Consider the following 18,497-nt stretch of genomic DNA (forward strand, 5'->3'; position numbering starts at 1 on the left):
TCTTCATCCACGCTGTCAGGCTCACACAGCTGGGTCTCCGTCGTGACCAGGTGGGAGGGGCCTGGCTGAGGGCTCTGCGGAGCCTCAAAGCCATCATCAGCAAGCTCTTCAACACCCCCTCCTCCTCCTCCTCCTCCTCGTCCGACCCAACTGCCGAACCCACAGGCTGACCCTGAATCACAACAGTTTTATATGTGGTGATGTGAATTAAAACAGGAGGAGCTTTGACCCCACTGCCATGGCTGCCACACCCTGTGAGTGCCCCTGCTTTGAAGACTCTTAAACATGTCACTAGAAGGCAAAATCATGAAACTGTGTTTCACTTACTTTGGCCATGTCATGCAGGGGCATTCACTGGAGAGGAAGCACTTAGTATATTTGGAAGAGTTAGCGGTGAAAGGAAACCAGGCTGTCGAAGAACACGGTGGCTGGATGCTATCAGAGCTGACACCAGCCAAAGCATAGAGAAACTCAAAGAAACAGTGCAAGATGGGAAGAGGTGGAGAGACCTGGCCCACAGAATCGCACTGAATGGATAACATCACCATTATGAAATCAAGAGAGAACAAAACATGATTCCAAGTGCAAGGTCGGTGCCAAACCAAGTTCACAACAATCCACCCCAAAGCGCCCCCACATTCCAGGTTCCGTTGGACTTCGTCTGCCCACCTTGTTCCTGGCTTCTTCTTCCAGCCGTCGCTTCTTGTCCAGGTTCTTCAAGGTGGCCGAGGTGTTGCTAGACACCAGCTGATCCTCTTCTGCTCTGGCCATCACATGGCGGGCCTTTTCACACTCCTCCGAGCGCTGCATGTACATCTGCTTGGCCTTGCGCAAGTTGTTCTCGGCTTCTTGCTGGAGGGGGAAATACAAAGCACCATCCCACTTGGTTGCCAACATTTCATTACCAAACTAAGTAACATCATCAGTGCAAGTGCATAAAGATAGACAGTCAGACAGATAGAAGAGGAAGTGTGTCTGGTGTGCATCAAGATAGCCTGAAGCTTGCTTTTATTTATATATATATATATATATATATATATATATATATATATATATATATATATATATATATATATATATATATGTGTGTGTGTGTGTGTGTGTGTGTGTGTGTGTGTGTGTGTGTACACACACACACACACACATACATATACACAAAATAAGAGTAAGTATGATGTCTGCTGAGGAGCAAGATGCTAGTCCTTTAAAAGTAAGTTTTCATATTGATACTCTAGGGCAGAGGTCTTCAAACTTCCCTTTTATGACTTGTGGACTTCAACTCCCAGAATTCCTCAGCCAGGCACTCTGGCTGAGGAATTCTGGGAGTTGAAGTCCTCAAGTCATAAAAGGGCCAAGTTTGAAGACCCCTGCTCTAGGGTTTATCAACAGATTACACTGGGGTGGAAGTACCTATAACAGGAGTGTCCAAACTTGGCAACTTTTAAGACCTGTGGACTTCAACTCCCAGAAGCATCTGCAACTGGTGGCCTTTGAAGAAAACCTGCTTGTAATGGAATGTGTGGATAGCCTTGGGGAAAAAGGGGAAGAGATGCTGCCTGGGAAATAATCAGAGAAGAGAGGCAGGAGCCCCCAGTGGCTTAAGGGCTAGAGAAAGAAACTTAGGAAGGACCCACCTAATGGATCAAGCACTTACAAGTAGCGGAAGGAAGTTTAGGCCTTTCATACTTGCAAGATTCTGCCAATGCAGCTTTACAATGAAGTAGAATTAGCTCATCCCCAGGTAGTCCTCGACTTATGACCAAAATTTCTGTTGCTAAGCAAGACAGTTGTTAAGTGAGTTTTGCTCCATTTGAGAACTTTTCTTGCTACTGCAGCTGTTACATTAATAACATGGTTCTTAAGTGAACCTGGTTTCCCTGTAGACGTTGTCTGTCAGAAGGTCACAAAAGGTGGCCACATGATTCTGGGACACTGAAACCATCATAAATACAGGCCAATTTGCCAATTGCCAAGCATCCGAATTTTGATCAGGTGATCATGGGGATACGGCAATGATCTTAAGTGTGAAAAACAGTCATAAATCACTTATTTCAGTGCCGTTGTAACTTCAAACAGTCACTAAACAAATGATTGTTAAGTCAAGAACTACCTGTAGCCATGTCTCCTGTCTGGTTCACCTGAGAAGGCTGACCCTCCCCAATTCCTCCCACTACAGTAATTCTTTCTTATTTGTTTATTTACTGGGGTTTCTTTGCTGTTTCAGTCCAATATCACAGTTGAATCTTGAATGTCTACATTTGGTTTCGTTCAGTTTTGGCAGACCAGTATACAGCTAGGCTTCACAACTGGGACCGGCGACTCCACGGTGGTCAGTAAGTGGAAAATCAACAAGCTGTCACTTCTCATTTGGTCGTTAAGCAAAACTTCGTGGGATGGCAGCTTATCATTTTGTTGCCAGGTTTTCCTTTTAACTCTGCTTGTCGCAAGCCAGTTGCGAAGCTTGCTAATGATGATTAGGTGACAAAGATTGGTCACCAAGCTATTATTTTACATTTTTCCAATATGGAAAATGTGTGGCGTTACGGCACCAGCCCTAATACCAGCTGCTTATCTCCTCACCTCCACTGTTTATTTCTAATTTTTAAAATTGGTGGGTGGGTGTATTTATTTATTAAATGGCCAAAGTTCTATGGGCAGGAATGTCTGCAGGTTGTGGTAAAAAAAAAAGTCACGACGGTGGACGTGATCATCGTGACTTCTTTGACCAGATCCTGAGGATACCCCTGCAAACACCTGAGAGGTATGAAGCTGTTATAACCTCCCGGATAGACAAACCAGGACCCTGCAGTGCTCCCCAAGAACATCTCACCAGCTTCCTCTGGGCTCGATGCCACTGCTCCTTAATCTCCTTCCGCCGCTTTTCATGCTCAAGGCGCCTCAGGGACAGGGGCTGAGGAAGAAAAAAGAAGGCTGGGTCAGTCTGTTTGCCACAGGAAAGAAAACGGTTACATTCAGAAGACCTGGACAGTCCAGGAACTAAGGCCAAAGGCCAAGCCCTAACCCTGATCTAACCCCAACGCACTCCTGTTTGAACACAGAGAAGCTATGAGCCAAGGCTTAGAGCTGGCTGCCCTGTCTGTGTTGCTTACAGAATCACCAAACTGCACAAAAAATTGAGATTAACACCAAGATTAACATTAGACCAACAATCAAGAAGCAAACAATACCCTGATCTCTACCCCGTTTTCTGGCCATTAATAAACTACATCCCATATTTGAAATTATTCTAGGTCTTCTTTTCCTTTATCCTTCAGTATAAATCTGCCCGTTTCTGCACTGTCCAGTGTGTGTTATTAAGTAAGGCAAATGGACCCAGACAACACATTGTTTACTAAGCACTTATGATTTGTAAAAATGGAAAACTAATAAAATATATTTTTTTTAAAAAAAGAAGCAAACAATATCCCAGTCAAGGAAACTGCCAAGCTAGCTAACAGTAAACAACAGTCCAATCAAAGAACCACCCAGACCACTCTTACCAATGCTGACATGGGAACAAATCCCACTCCCTACTAGCCCTGATGATGTTAGTTAGTCTGGTAATGAAATGTCTGCAAGAAAACAACCAAACTCGGAGAGCACCAAGGGGTCACCAGCACAAACATTTAGCAGCAAAATTCAGCAACTTTCAGTAATGCAGTGCTTTCTGCTTCTCAATTTTAAAGAGAGAGGGGGGGGAGGGGGTTCAGATACAATCCCCTCCCTCAAGCCTCAGAGGAGAGGCCTTTTTGCTCCTTCTTTGTGGATATTATTATTAGCACTGCTATTAACTTAATACTGTAGATCGGGGTCTCTGAACTTGGCAACTTTAAGTCTTGCGGACTTCAGCTCCCAGAATTCCCCAGCCAGAATGGCTGGCTGGGGAATTCTGGGAATTGAAGTCCACGAGTTTTAAAGTTGCTGAGTTTGGAGACCCCTGGTTTAGAGAAAAAGTTTTACAACAGTCTTCTACAGAGGTAGGTTAATGTTATTGATTTGGATACTGCTTATTATTTACTGGTTGAATGTATGTTCTGCCATTTCTTCAGGTGTCCCAGGTGGCAATTTTGCCCTACCTCCTTCTACTTAGAATCTTCCTATGATTCTATTATTTCCCTCACAACAACCCTGTGAGGTAGGATGATCAAGAATCATTGGTTCAATGTCCCCCAGGGAGCTTCTGCAGTGGAGGGCAGATTGGAAGCTGGGGCTCCCCAGGAGCAGTCAAACACCATAACTACAACTACAGGTAGTCCTCGACTTACAACCATTGTTTTAGTGACCTTTCAAAGTTACGATGAGACTGAAAAAAGTGACGTATGACTGTTTTTCACACTTACAACAGCAGCATCCCCACGGTCACATGATCAAAATTCGGATACTTGGCTGATTCATATTTGTGACGGTTTGCAGTGTCCCAGGGTCATGTGACCACCTTTTACGACCTTCTGACAAGCAAAGTCAATGGGGAATCCAGATTCGCTTAACAACCGTGTTACTAACTGAACAACTGCAGTGATTCACTTAACAACTGTGGCAAGAAAGGTCACAAAATGGGGCAAAATTCACTCAGCTCGTTTAGCCACAGAAACTTTGGGCTCAGTTGTGGCCGTACGTCGAGGACTATCTGTATAGCATGCTCTGGGAACATAGAAAAGAAGGACACACACACAGACGCCCAATCTTGCCACTGTCTTCTTTTTACCTGCATATATGTTTCATTTCTCAAGGTGGTGGCCGCCTGCAGGGAACTGAGACTGTATTCCATGTCTTGCTCCAGGGACAGCGAGTAGATGGAGAGGAACGGCATGGAGGGCTGAGAGGAAAACCACAGGAATTCATTCATACCCAGAGGAAAAGCAGCTCAAGCACTCTGGATAACTGCAATGTGCTCTACATGGGGCTGCCCTAGGAAGAGCACTTCAACTGCTGCAGAATGCAGTGACTCCAGAGCATGAGGCACCCCTGTTTTGTGAGCTGCAAAGGTGTCAAAGGGCGCAATTCAAGATGCTGATTGTCACCTTTAAAGCCTTTCATGGCTTGGGACTGGGTTACCCGAGGGACTGCCTTCTCCCAGTTGTTTGTATCCAATCTGGTCCAGCAGGATGGGCATGCTCAGTCAAGAAACGTCAGCTGGCACTACTGTACAGGCGTCCCTTTTCTGCCATAGCCCCTGCCCTCTGGAGCACTTTCCCTCTGGAGATTAGGATGGCCTCAATCCTGTTGGCCTTTCGTAAAGCCTCGAAATTCTGTCTATGGAGATTCTGGATCATCCAAGCCATGGTTGTCCAAAAGTTGTTTTCCAAAAGGCAACCGGACTCTCTCGTTTTTTCCTTGAAACTGTTTCGCTTCTCATCCAAGAAATGTTCTGATTGAATGGTGGGGAATTTATATTTATACTTTTTGCAGTTCCACAGCCATTTGCACTGTAATTCAGGTGACTCTAAGGATATAGATAACCCGCCCCCAAATGGCTTCAACGACTCTCAGAGAGCTAACGATTGGATGACTATTAATCCTTCCATTCCCCATCATTCACTTAGAACGTTTTGGATGAGTGAAACGTCTTCAAGGGGAAAAAAAAACCCAGGAAAATGCAGTTGCCTTTTGGAAAGGCACCTTTGGGATAATCTGGAAGATCTGGTTATGTACCCAGGCCTGGGATCCCGAATATGTGAAAGGTCTTGTTTCCTGGTTATCTTAACATCTATAGATTATAGGTTTTTATTGGCTGATACATGCATTTCATTTTTAGTATTGTGATTGTTATTCATTTTCTAATTGATTTTATGGTTGCCCACCACCCAGGGTCACTTGACTGAGATGGGCAGCCATACAAATTGAATAAAATAAAATAAAATATGAAATAAAATAACCGCAGAGCCAGAAGGCAAGTTCCAGATTTTTACTCCCTTCTTCTGCTCAGGATATCTAAATAGAATGAATAAATGGTACATCATGCTCATGTCGCTCTAGGCTTACCTCTTGAGTGATGGTGTGCTTGCAGGTATTCACTATCTTCTGAAGTCCTTTGGAAAACTCAATTTCTGAGGAGAGAAAAAAGGGGGAACAAAAAGGACAAAAATTACGGATGCTGATCCAGTTTGGTTGACACTAAAAAGCAAATGTTCAGAGATTTCTGCCTTCAACTTTCGTAAAGCCTCGAAATTCTGTCTATGGAGATTCTGGATCATCCAAGCCATGGTTGTCCAAAAGTTGTTTTCCAAAAGGCAACAGGACTGTCTTGTTTTTTCCTTGAAACTGTTTTGCTTCTCATCCAAGAAATGTTCTGATTGAATGGTGGGGAATTTATATTTATACTTTTTGCAGTTCCACAGCCATTTGCACTGTAATTCAGGTGACTCTAAGGATATAGATAACCCACCCCCAAATGGCTTCAACGACTCTCAGAGAGCTAACGATTGGATGACTATTAATCCTTCCATTCCCCATCAGAGTTGAAGAGCCATAATATTTCTCTTCAGATCTGTGGAGAATGAGATGGAGCTAGAAGTGGTCAATTTCTGAATGTACAGTTGATTGTCCTCTAACTTTTGTGGTAGAGAGAGATCTTAACTTAGGGCATGGAGCGCCTGATCCGTATTGCAGAAAGATCCGCATTCATTCTTGGGCATTTTAAGGTAGGCAGGGAAAGATTCAGGCCCCAAAATGATAATGAATGATTGCTAGCGAAAGTAAACTGTAAACTGGTATAAGGTAGATCAGAGGTCCCCGACCTTTTGGGCACCAGGAGCTGGTTCTGTGGAGAGAGGTTTTTCTGTGGACCAGAGGGGCCATGGTTTTGTGTGTTGCCTGCATCCTGCGGATGGGGCTTTGCTTGTTTGTGCGGCCCAGTTGCTGGCATGCCACGGACTAGTGTTGGGCCACGAACCGGGGGTTGGGCATCCCCTGAGGTAGATGATAAAAACCAACTTTTTGTATACTGGTAGTTGCAGTATAACTGGCTGCGGAATTCTGGGAGTTGAAGTTCACACCTCTTAAAGAGGTCAAGGTTCAGAAACACTGGTTTAAAAGATTAGGTAGTGCTTTTGCACATTGTTTTTCTACACTAGAGGTCTCCACCACAGTCCTGGGATCTTTAATTTAAAAGACTATGTAGAGGATAACAAGGGATGCGGTGGCTCAGTGGGTTATGACGCTGAGCTTGTCGATCAGAAGGTTGGCAGTTTGGCGGGTCAAATCCCGAGTGCCGTGTAACAGAGTGAGCGCCTGTTACTCGTCCCAGCTTCTGCCAACCTAGCAGTTTGAAAGCACGTAAAAATGCAAGTAGAAAAATAGGGACCACTACAGTGGGAAGGTAACAGTGTTCCGTGCGCCTTTGGCGTCTAGTCATGCCGGCCACATAACCACGGAGACGTCCTCAGACAAGCGCTGGCTCTTCGGCTTTGAAACGGAGATGAGCACCGGCCCCTAGAGTTGGAAACGACTAGCACACATGTGCAGGGGAACCTTTACATTTACCTTTATCTAGAGGATAACAGGGAAAAAAATCTTCTGTCTCTGAGATCATGGCTGCCAATCAGAATAGACAATACTGGATTATATCACAAGGGTGCAATGTTGGTTAGCTTGAGGGCCACAGCCTCTTAAGGACTGACAGCAGTGGTGGGATTCGAATACCTGAACACCCGATTCTCTGCATGGACGCCACTTCCAGAAGTCCGTACTGAGCTGTGGAGGTCTCCCAGGCCCAGAACGGCCCACTGGAAGTGGTATCCATGCACTTCCAGTGGGCCATTCTGGGCCTGGGAGACCTCCCCAAGGCCTCCAAGGCTCAGAACGGACTTCCAGAAGTGGTGTCCACACACTTCTGGTGGGTTGTTCTAGGCCTTGGAGGCCTCTCCGGCTCAGAAAGACTTCCGGAAGTGGCATCCACGCACTTTTGGTGGGCCGTTCTGGGCCTGGGAGACCTCTCCAAGGCCTCCAAGGCTCAGAACGGACTTCCAGAAGTGGTGTCCACACACTTCTGGTGGGCTGTTTTAGGCCTGGGAGGCCTCCCTGGCTGAGAACCGACTTCCAGAAGTGGTGTCCATGCACTTTCTGTGGGCTGTTCTGGGCCTTGTGAAAAAGGGCTAGGGCATCAGCCAGTTTGCCAAAGTCAAAAAAAAAATTAGCTACCGGTTCTACCGAACCAGTGCAAACCAGCTAAATCCCACCACTGACTGACAGTCAAAAACAGGTGAGGCCAAGACTTATCTGGAAGTTTCAGGGTTGAACTGAAAGAATGATGGAAATGAAGAATGTTAGAAACTAATGTTGTATTCTTATATTCCTACAGGTAGTCCTTGATTAGTGACCATTCCAGGTTATTATGGACCCTGAAAAAGGGACTTATGACCTGCTTTCAAAGTTCCAATGTCTGTGGACATTTCGGTGCCCACAGTCACATCAGCACAATTCACGATGTTTTTGCTGGGAAGCCACCATTTACTTCCAGTTTCCAGCAATAATGGCCACACAGCAAAGGATGGATTCACTTAACGAGTGCAGTGTTCACTTTAGGACCACAATGCTTAATGATCCTCACAAAAAAGGTCATAAAATTTACACCTTACAACTTACAACCCTAATTGTGGGGCTCAATTACAATCATAACTCTATGGCTACCTGTATTTCAATTTTGGAATATAGGTAATCCTCAACTTACGATCATAACTGAGCCCAAAATGTCTGCTGATAAGCAAGGTAGTTGTTAAGTGAATTTTGCCCCATTTTATGAACTTTCTTGCCACAGTTGTTAGGTGAATTGTAAAGTCGCGTGCTTCACAGAGAGGCGGACACAGAGCTGGGGTAACGATGAGTTTATTCAGAACAGAACGAACTGGGGAAACAGGGGAACCTGGCATCTATTTGTACCTGCCCAGGTGGATGGCATCCAATCAGTTCAAACCTGGGCTTCCTGCCAGTGCAGGTGACAATAGGTGTAGATCCTGGATCCCCACCAGGCTGACCATGCCTGGGGCTGTCAACAGCTTAACTCATTAGGCTTATCCTGAGTGAGCAGTTATCGCCCTGAGCTGTCCAACCCCTCTGCTGATCGGCACCATCAGCCTCCTGCTGTGCTGTCCTTTGTGTATGCTGGGAGGCATACACTGCATGAATCACTGCAGTTGTTAAGCTACTAACATGGTTGTTAAGTGAATCTGGCTTCCCCATTGACTTTTCTTCTCAGAAGGTTGCAAAAGATGATCACATGACCCCGGGACATTGCAACCATCATAAATACATGCCAGTTGCCAAGAGTCCAAATTTTGATCACATGACCATGGGGATGCTACAAACAGTCGTCAGTGTGAAAAGTTGTGTTAAGTGCATTTTTCAGTGCCATTTTATCTTTGAACGGTCACTAAATGAATGGTTGTAGGTCAAGGACTACCTGTACTGGTAGTAGAATAGAATAATGTAGACCGTGACTGCAGACTTTGGCGCTCTAGATACCTATCCCCCGAAGGCTTAATTATTCCCTTTCACTCTCAGCTTACCCAGAACCGTCCTTTTCTCCATATAGTAGATAAGATCCTTCATGTATTTGGATATGTTCTTGGCATATTTGAGGGCAAAGTCTACCCCTCCATCACACTTCTGAAGGAGCACGTTCACCTCTTCAACCGACAGGCGTGCTGCATCGCATGAAAAGTAGCAAATGAGTTATCTTCACCTTATTCTTTTATTGATAAAATCTAACTCTGTGCAGCCCTGAAAATAGGCTAAGTTCATATACCCTTCAGCTAATGTAGCAACCCTTGATGCATTGATAAAAGAGTGATTACATAAACATTCTTTTTATGCAGTGGTTTCCAAATACCACAAACAGCATCGTAATGTAACAGTTACTTTTGTAATATTTAATTGTGCGAGCATTGATGGAGAGCAAGGAAGAAGAATGAAAAGAAAACCTCAGCTCCAGATTGCAAAATATCAGAGAGAACTTTCTGCACAGCTGAGTTGTAGCATTTCCTATCCAGCCTTAAGTCAAGCCAAAACTATTGCAGCATGAAATTGGCTGGCTTCCAAGGTAATGGTTGATGCAGCCCCCTAGCACATTTTAATTGCCTTTGGGCAGTATCAGAGTAAGGATGAAAAGTTTACTTCAACACTGATATGGCCAAAGATAATTTAAACTAATGTTTGACTCATGAGCTAAAAATTTATTTAATTTATTTATTTAATTTAATTTGTATACCGCCCTTCTCCCGAAGGACTCAGGGCGGTATACAGGGCAATAAATACCAAAAATAGAGAATACAAAAATTAAAAACAGATTAAACCATTGTGCCCGAATACAATAAATTACTTAAAAACAGTAATTAATACCCCAAACCCATCAGACCAAGCCGGCTTGTTCAAAATGAGATGAAACTGATGTTATGGAAACAAAGTAGAATTAAGAGGTTGCCAGGACAAGTGTGTGCCATAGTTAGGAGCATGAGAAAGAGCTTCCATTATTTTTCTTCTTCTAGGTGTGATGGGTAAGCAGTTGGAGAAAAAACATGGGACTTTCTTTTATATACGATAACAGCATGAGACCTTTTTGTGCACAGAGATGGAAAAATCCGCAGATCCCCACAATGGAGCAATAGATGGTAAAATTGGAATTGGCTGCGATGGTGAAACTAATTACTTTAATTAAAGAAAAGACCGTCTCGTATTGTTTCTATCTGGAAATCACTTTTGGATTCTTTGCTTGAGACAGAAAGAAATGCTATATTAATTTTGAGATTTGACGATTAGACTCGCTTAGCATTATAGAAATATTGGGCGTTGCTCAATTTCAGATCAAAGGGTTAATGAATTTTATGTTCATAATTATTGACAAAAGCCGGAAGTTATTCTTTTATTTTCCTTTTCCCTCTTTTTTCTATTTTTCCTTTTTATATTTTATTGTTTATAGAAATTTAATATGTTTTTTTTAAAAAGAGAAAGAATCAAAATGATACCCACATTATTTTTCTATGTTTCATAAATGCAGAACTCTGCATAATTCATACGAAGCCAGTAAGCGAACAAAAATCATAATAAAAATGATTCTTACCTGAACTGAAATCTTCCCTACTATTCAGCTCGTCTTCTGGTCCCAAACCTGTAATGCCCCCATATAGATTTTCCACCGACTACAAATAAGAAAAAAAAAGTTACTCTCAGAGCCTTTAAGGACTCCTCCGTGATGTCAGCTTTCTTATTTTGTCCTTGCCAAAATTTGCCCTTTTTGTGGAGACAATGCCTTAGTTCTCTTGTTCCATTAGAAAATGTCAAATGTAAAAAAGTGAATGAAATAAAAGGGCACAATTTCTTTGTTCGCCCTATCCTTCTGAAATAATTTATACTGAAAAATATAAGGGACCCTAAAATCCAACAGCAGAATCAGTACATTAGAAATCATACATTTTTAAAAATTTTTTAATAAGTTTATAGTGCCACACGCACGTTTTTCTGTAGCTTTTAGTTTCTTAGTCCCAGAACCAGTCCTTCACATCCCAAGTGGTTGCCATGGCAGTATTGCCAATTACAGAGCAAAAGATTCTTGAAGGGCAATATGGTTGAAAAACGATTAAGGGGGAGGCCCATACCAAGTCGATGGGCACCACTACAGAGACCTCTCTTCTAGAAAATTGAGTGGTGGATCTTCTTCTACTAGCCTTTTTTATTTGGGACCTTTGGTTTGTACCTCAACCAGCAACTTCTATTCCCTGCTCTGAAGGTTGCTGATGGTGCTTAAGGAAAGATGAAAAACAGAATAACAGCATTGGAAGGGACGGTGGAGGTCTTCTAGTCCAACCCTCTGCTCAAGCAAGAAAGCTCACACCATTTCAGACCAATGCTTGTCCAATCTCTTCTTAAAAACCTCAAATGTTAGAGCTTTCACAACCTCTGGAGGTGGCACAAAACTGAATGTCAGAATAAGCTTCCCCAGCTTTTCTTAATTTCTTCTGATGTCATCTCCATGCAGGTCTCCGATTCAGATGGCTGAGGCCACTCTGGAAAGCTCACCTCTACCCACCATATCCAATCATAGTCTCTCTGGATATACTATAACTTCCAGGCTGGTTAGGGATAATGGCAGTTGTATTCCAAAGCATCCAGTATGGTTAGGAAGGATCCAGACACTGTGGACACCCAGAGAGCTTAACACAAGTTTATTTGCATTGTGCTAGCCTTAGCTCAAAATGATTCTATAAAAATTCCATGCTATGAAATATAACATCAATTCCACATTATTCCAAGCCATGATGTACAGTGGTTTTCTTGTTTCGCAACCTCTGGAGGTGGTTGCACAACACATGCCTAGAGAGAGCCCAGGTGCCCCATCATGATTTCAGAACTAAAACATTTAGTGTTTCTTAGGCCCTAAGAATCATTTGGAATTAGGATTCAAAGGAAAAATATTTTTTCTTAGCTCAGGATCCTTTTCTTCTGAAATAAGGTAAAGGTAAAGGTTCCCCCGCACATGCATGCTAGTCGTTTCCAACGAAAGGGGCCGGTGCTCATCTCCGTTTCAAAGCTGAAGAGCCAGCGCTTGTCTGAGGATGTCTCCGTGGTCATGTGGCTGGCATGACTAGATGCCAAAGGCGCACGGAACGCTGTTACCTTCCCACCGTAGTGGTCCCTATTTTTCTACTTGCATTTTTACGTCCTTTCGAACTGCTAGGTTGGCAGAAGCTGGGACGAGTAACAGGCGCTCACTCTGTTAGTTATGCAGCACTCGGGATTCGACCCGCCAAACTGCCGACCTTCTGATCGACAAGCTCAGCATCCTAACCCACTGAGCCACCATGTCCCTTTTTTTCTGAAATACCAGAGATTAAACCCACTGCTTTCTCATTCAAAGCAGGATTGTGTCCCTTCTGGGCTCACCTGATTCAGATCAGAAAGAGGAATTGAAAGGATGGTACTACTGTCTACCTCTCCCATGAGGAATTCAGAGACACTGGAGTGGGGAAGAAAGCAAAACAGGAAAAAGGTTGATATAATAGGAAATAATTAGCAAGTTAGTAGCAGCAGCCAAAACTGAGCCTCAAAAAGAGGCTAAATAGTGATATTTTTACTTGCCAGTGTTGATTGCACAAACAACACTTGCTCCACTCTCATGATGTTTAACTGTTTGAAACTGCAACTCCCATCATCCCCTATCATAAATGGCTAATGGTTGGGGGTGATAGGAACTGCAGTTCCATTTATCAGGACCTTAGAGGTCTTTTAGTCCAACACGTTACATCAAACCTATTCTCTGTTCAGCATTATAACCCAAACAGTCACTAAGAAAATATTATTTGGCATTACACTATAGCAGTGAATGGAAAAATCAGCACATGAGGCCCATGGCATTACTATTTTAACTCTCACCAAAGAAGCATTTTTCTTATTACAAATATGTGCAAACATCATTTAGAGTAGTGAAACTGAACATTAATGTTTAAAATATTAATTTTATCTCTTCAAGGGAAAAAAGAAACTCATACTTAGTGCTCTTTCTTTCTTTCTTTCTTTCTTTCTTTCTTTCTTTCTTTCTTTTTCTTTCTTTCTTTCTTTCTTTTAAAATTCCATTTATATCCCGCCCTTCTCCGAAGACTCAGGGCGGCTTACAAGCTTAGCAGTAGCCTTCATTCTATGTATATGCCTGCTTATTAGGGCTTTCACACACCCCCAAGAGGCATTATTACAAAGTCAGCTTAATCGCCCCCAACAAACAATTTGGGTCCTCATTTTATCTACCTCGGAAGGATGGAAGGCTGAGTCAACCTTGAGCCTGGTGGGATGCGAACCTGCACTTTTGGAACAGAAGTCTCCAAACGTGGCAACTTTAAGATCTGAGGACTTCAACTTCCAGAATTCCCTAACCATGCATGGTTGGCTAGGGAATTCTGGAAGTTGAAGTGCACAAATCTTAAAGTTGCCAAATTTGGAGACACCTGTTTTAGAATCATAAAAATAAGAAGTTGTCATTTAAATTCCTCACTGCAGAAATCCAAATTAAATATCTCTGATATTGAGTTTTTTCCCCCCTTTGATGTGGGTTGCTTTTCTATGATCATGTAAAAGGTAAAGGTAAAGGTTCCCCCGCACATGTGTGCTAGTCGTTTCCGACTCTAGGGGCCGGTGCTCATCTCTGTTTCAAAGCCGAAGAGCCAGCACTTGTCTGAGGACGTCTCCGTGGTCATGTGGCCGGCATGACTAGACGCCAAAGGCGCACGGAACGCTGTTACCTTCCCACCGGAGTGGTCCCTATTTTTCTACTTGCATTTTTACGTGCTTTCAAACTGCTAGGTTGGCAGAAGCTGGGACGAGTAACAGGCGCTCACTCTGTTACACGGCGCTCAGGATTCAACCCACCAAACTGCCAACCATCTGATCGACAAGCTCAGCATCCTAACCCACTGAGCCACCGCGCTCCTTATTATGATCATGATGTTGATGTAAATAGAGGTTTAACAGGATTAAACTTCTTCTGAAGAAGTTACGACAACATGCTATCATGGAGAACTTTAAGCAGAGGTATTTCTTAGATATTTTAACACTGAACTGCTTACATCCAACTAGGGCCAGTGAAGAACAACGCAAATTGGGTGGTGTCCAAGGAGGCCCTAATTCTAGGATTCTGTGATTCTAAAATCTATTAAGTAACCATCAAAAATTGCCTTTGAGACGATCTTTTGCTTACGTGCTACTGAAGGAGACTGCAATCATCTCCACGGCCTTTTCAAATTCACGTTTTTCAGCTTCGTTGTTAGATTCATAGTGAAAGCCTGAAAAACACAGATGGAAAAGAAACCATCACATTCTCCCCAACTCGTCAATCTTAAAATGCATCCTACAGGATACACAGCGCAAATGTAGAACTGTAGCACACAATAAGACTGTACATTTTTGTGTGTTTTGCAATGCTCCCCGTGTGGGGGTTGGGGTGGAAAGGAAAAGGAGCAAGATAACACTTCATAATAATACAACAAAATCATCTTTGGTGGGGGAAAAAAGAAAAAAAAATGGTTGCAAAGTAGAAGAAGAATGAAGATTTGATAAAACAAAAATATTATTTCTGTAAAGCAAGGAATAACTTGAATAAGGCCTAGTAGTCAATTCAGTATAATAATTTAAACTAAAGCAGGCTGCTGTGCCTTTTGTTAAAAGCTTCTTTCGTTTTTCTGTAACTGCTTCCTCTGTATTGGGGCAGCAGTTCCTGAAATGGCCCCTTATTTAGTTAGTTACCATTTTTTAACGTGGAAGAATAATTATTGTTTTCCTCTTGTTATTCTTTCATTTTGCAAAGCAACAGCCTAACAGGAAATGTGCCGTTCAAATACCTAACGCATGAGAACTGTACTGAAGGCACAATTATAAGTTTTCCTCGATTTACAACCGTTCGTTTGAAGTTACTGAAAACATTGACTTCCGACTGGTCCTTGCACTTAACGACTGTCGCAGCATCCCTGTGAGCACCTGACCAAAACTGGGGTAATTATCAACGATTGCCATTTGCAACCTTCCCAGCCAGCTTTCAACAAGCAATGGGGGAAGCCAATGGGGGCAGTCTGAGTTGCTTAATGACGCCATGATTCATTGTGATTCAAACTGCAGCGAACCACTTAACATCAGTGCCAAAAAAAGAAAAGTCGTAAAATCGTTCACAGTGCATAACAACCACTTTGGTTAGCCATGGAAATTCAGGTCCCAACTGGGATCATAAGTCAAGGGCTATCTTTACGGGGGGAACCTGTGGCAACAACTGTACCACGCTGAAGAATTAATTATGCAATGCCAACTTTTGCTCTCAGAAAAGGGTCCTAGGGCAGAACCATCCTTGCACGAGTCATTCTTTGACACTCACCCTCACTAATAAACCCTGGGAAACTGAAGCCCACTTTAATTTTTGCTTGGGGGGAGGGATACACAATCACTCAATTGCCCAGCTTTTTCTTTCTCTAAAGATCACTATGGCAGATGCCGTGAACATGAAGTTTCTCTCATGTTGTGGTTAAACTGTTCAGGATACAGGAAACTAAGCCAGCAACACAAGACAAACATTTTGCTTCTGCTGAACTGCAGAAGCTGCCATTCTCTGCCTACCACTTCCTCCTCAGTTACTCTGGCATGATTCAGAGTACAGAAAAACTCAACTCCATTGATGCCAAGATGTTATAAAGTGAGGTGAGGCCCAAGATGAAAAAAGAAAGTGTCTCCGTTCTATAAATACTTGTATGTGCCATATTGAACAATTATTTTGGCAATTCACAGAATTCTTTTGAACAGGAGTGTCCAACCTTGGCCATTTTAAGATTTCTGGACTTCAACTTTCCAAATTACTATTCAAAGTTATAACGGCATTGAAAAAGTGACTTATGACCAATTGTCACACTTATGACTATTGCAGCATCCCCACAGTCAGGTGATCAAACTTTGGGTGCTTGGCAACCAGATGCATTTGTGGTGGTTGCCGTATCCTGGGGTCCTGGGATTGTCATTTGCAACGTTTCTAGGAACCATCTGACTAGCAAAGTCAATGGGGGAAGCCAGGTTTGCTTGATTCACTTAACTGTACTGATTCGCTTAACAATCATGGGAAAAAGGTCATAAAATGGAGTGTGGCTCACTTAACAACTGCCTTACTTACAAAGGAAATTTTGAGCTCAGTTGTACTCATAAGTTGAGGACTCCTTGTAGAAAAATAAATGTATTGTCCAGGAAGAGTGAATTAAAATGCAAACAAAAATTTACTAACATCTCTACTCAACAGTTTATGGTACCCACACTATAATACTAAGGCAGGGGTAGGCAACCTTGGCTCTTTTATGACTTGCGGACTTCAACTCCCAGAATTCCTGAGCCAAGGTTGCCTACCCCTGTAGTAAGGTTTAAGGTTTAAGGTTTTATTTAATTTATATACCGCCCTTCTCCCTGGGGACTCAGGGCGGTTCACAGGGCATATATAAATAACGATACAAAAGTTAAAAAAAAGATTAAACCAATGCCCAATTAAAACAATAATACCATTCTAAAACAACAATTTAAAACCCATAATCCCCCATCAGGCCAGACTAGCTAATTCAAATAAATGGGTCTTCAGACCGCGACGGAAGGTTCGGAGGTTTGATGCCATCCGGAGCTCCACCGGCAGTTGGTTCCATAATGCCGGGGCGCCCACAGAGAAGGCTCTCCCCCTGGGGGCCACCAGTCGGCATTCCCTGACTGGAGGCACCCTGAGGAGGCCCTCTCTGTGGGAACGCACAGGGCGGAGGGGAGTTGACGCCGGCAGCAGGTGGTCCCCGAGATAACCCGGACCCATGCCATGTAAGGACTTAAAGATCATAACCAAGACCTTGAACCTCACCCGGAAGACAACTGGTAACCAATGCAGCTCGCGGAGCAAAGGAGTAACATGGGAGTACCGGGAAACTCCCAAGACAACTCTTGCGGCCACATTCTGTACCAGTTGGAGCTTCCGAGTGGTCTTCAAGGGAAGCCCCATGTAGAGAGCATTACAGTAGTCAAGGCGAGAGGTCACGAGCGCATGAGTGACCGTACACAAGGCATCCCGGTCCAGATAGGGCCGCAACTGGCGCACCAGGCGAACCTGGGCGAAAGCCCCCCTAGTCACGGCCACTATATGATCTTCCAGGGTAAGCCATGAATCTAGGAGGACTCCCAAGTTGCGAGCCCTATCCACGGGGGGTAAGAGCTCACCCCCCATAGAAAGAGATGGAACATTTTGAATGTCCCGGGATGCCGGAATGCACAGCCACTCAGTCTTGTCAGGGTTGAGTTGAAGTCTGTTCCTCCCCATCCAGACCCGAACCGCCTCCAGGCAACGGGACATCACAGCGAGGGCATCACTGGGGTGGTTTGGGGTGGAAAAGAAAAGTTGGGTATCATCGGCATATTGATGATACCCAACTCCAAAACCACGAATGATCTCACCCAGCGGTTTCATATAGATGTTGAACAGGAGAGGCGAGAGAACCGACCCCTGAGGAACTCCACAAACGAGAGACCTAGGGGCCGATCTCTGCCCCCCTGCCAACACCGACTGCGAGCGTCCCAGGAGATAGGAGGAGAACCACTGAAGAACTGTGCCTCCCACTCCCAATCCCTTGAGATGCCGCAGCAAGATACCATGGTCGATGGTATCGAAAGCCGCCGAGAGGTCTAATAGGACTAGGACAGAGGAATGTCCCCTGTCCCGAGCCCTCCAGAGATCATTCACCAGAGCGACCAATGCCGTCTCCGTGCTGTACCCGGGCCTGAAACCCGATTGGTAGGGGTCCAGATAATCCGCTTCATCCAGGACCATAGGAAGCCGATGCGCCACCACACTCTCGACAACCTTCGCAAGAAAGCGAAGGTTGGAGACTGGACGAAAGTTGTTCAATACAGCTGGGTCCAAGGCAGGCTTCTTGAGGAGAGGTCTCACCACCGCCTCCTTCAAGACGGCGGGGAAATAGCCCTCACTCAAGGAAGCAGATATGACCGCCTGGAGCCAGCCTCGT

At 44.0% G+C, this 18,497-nt stretch overlaps 1 protein-coding gene across 3 annotated transcripts in view; it reads right to left on the reverse strand.

Annotated features, from left to right (window-relative positions):
* Nucleotides 1–18,497, reverse strand: part of ARHGAP45 (Rho GTPase activating protein 45) — a 64,037-nt gene that overhangs the window by 16,975 nt on the left and 28,565 nt on the right. For 2 of the 3 annotated variants that reach the window (XM_083350734.1, XM_083350732.1), the window contains exons 4-11: nucleotides 14,678–14,762; nucleotides 12,874–12,946; nucleotides 11,054–11,132; nucleotides 9,504–9,641; nucleotides 5,983–6,047; nucleotides 4,706–4,816; nucleotides 2,831–2,911; nucleotides 670–852 (exon numbers count right to left, since the gene is read on the reverse strand). In XM_083350734.1, coding sequence (XP_083206860.1) covers nucleotides 670–852; nucleotides 2,831–2,911; nucleotides 4,706–4,816; nucleotides 5,983–6,047; nucleotides 9,504–9,641; nucleotides 11,054–11,132; nucleotides 12,874–12,946; nucleotides 14,678–14,762 — 815 coding nt within the window. The remainder of the gene's footprint in view (nucleotides 1–669; nucleotides 853–2,830; nucleotides 2,912–4,705; nucleotides 4,817–5,982; nucleotides 6,048–9,503; nucleotides 9,642–11,053; nucleotides 11,133–12,873; nucleotides 12,947–14,677; nucleotides 14,763–18,497) is intronic. The other variant, XM_083350733.1, reaches the window with a different exon arrangement.

Source organism: Vipera ursinii (assembly GCF_947247035.1).
Source record: "Vipera ursinii genome assembly, chromosome: 1".
Classification (NCBI taxonomy): Eukaryota; Metazoa; Chordata; class Lepidosauria; order Squamata; family Viperidae; genus Vipera; species Vipera ursinii.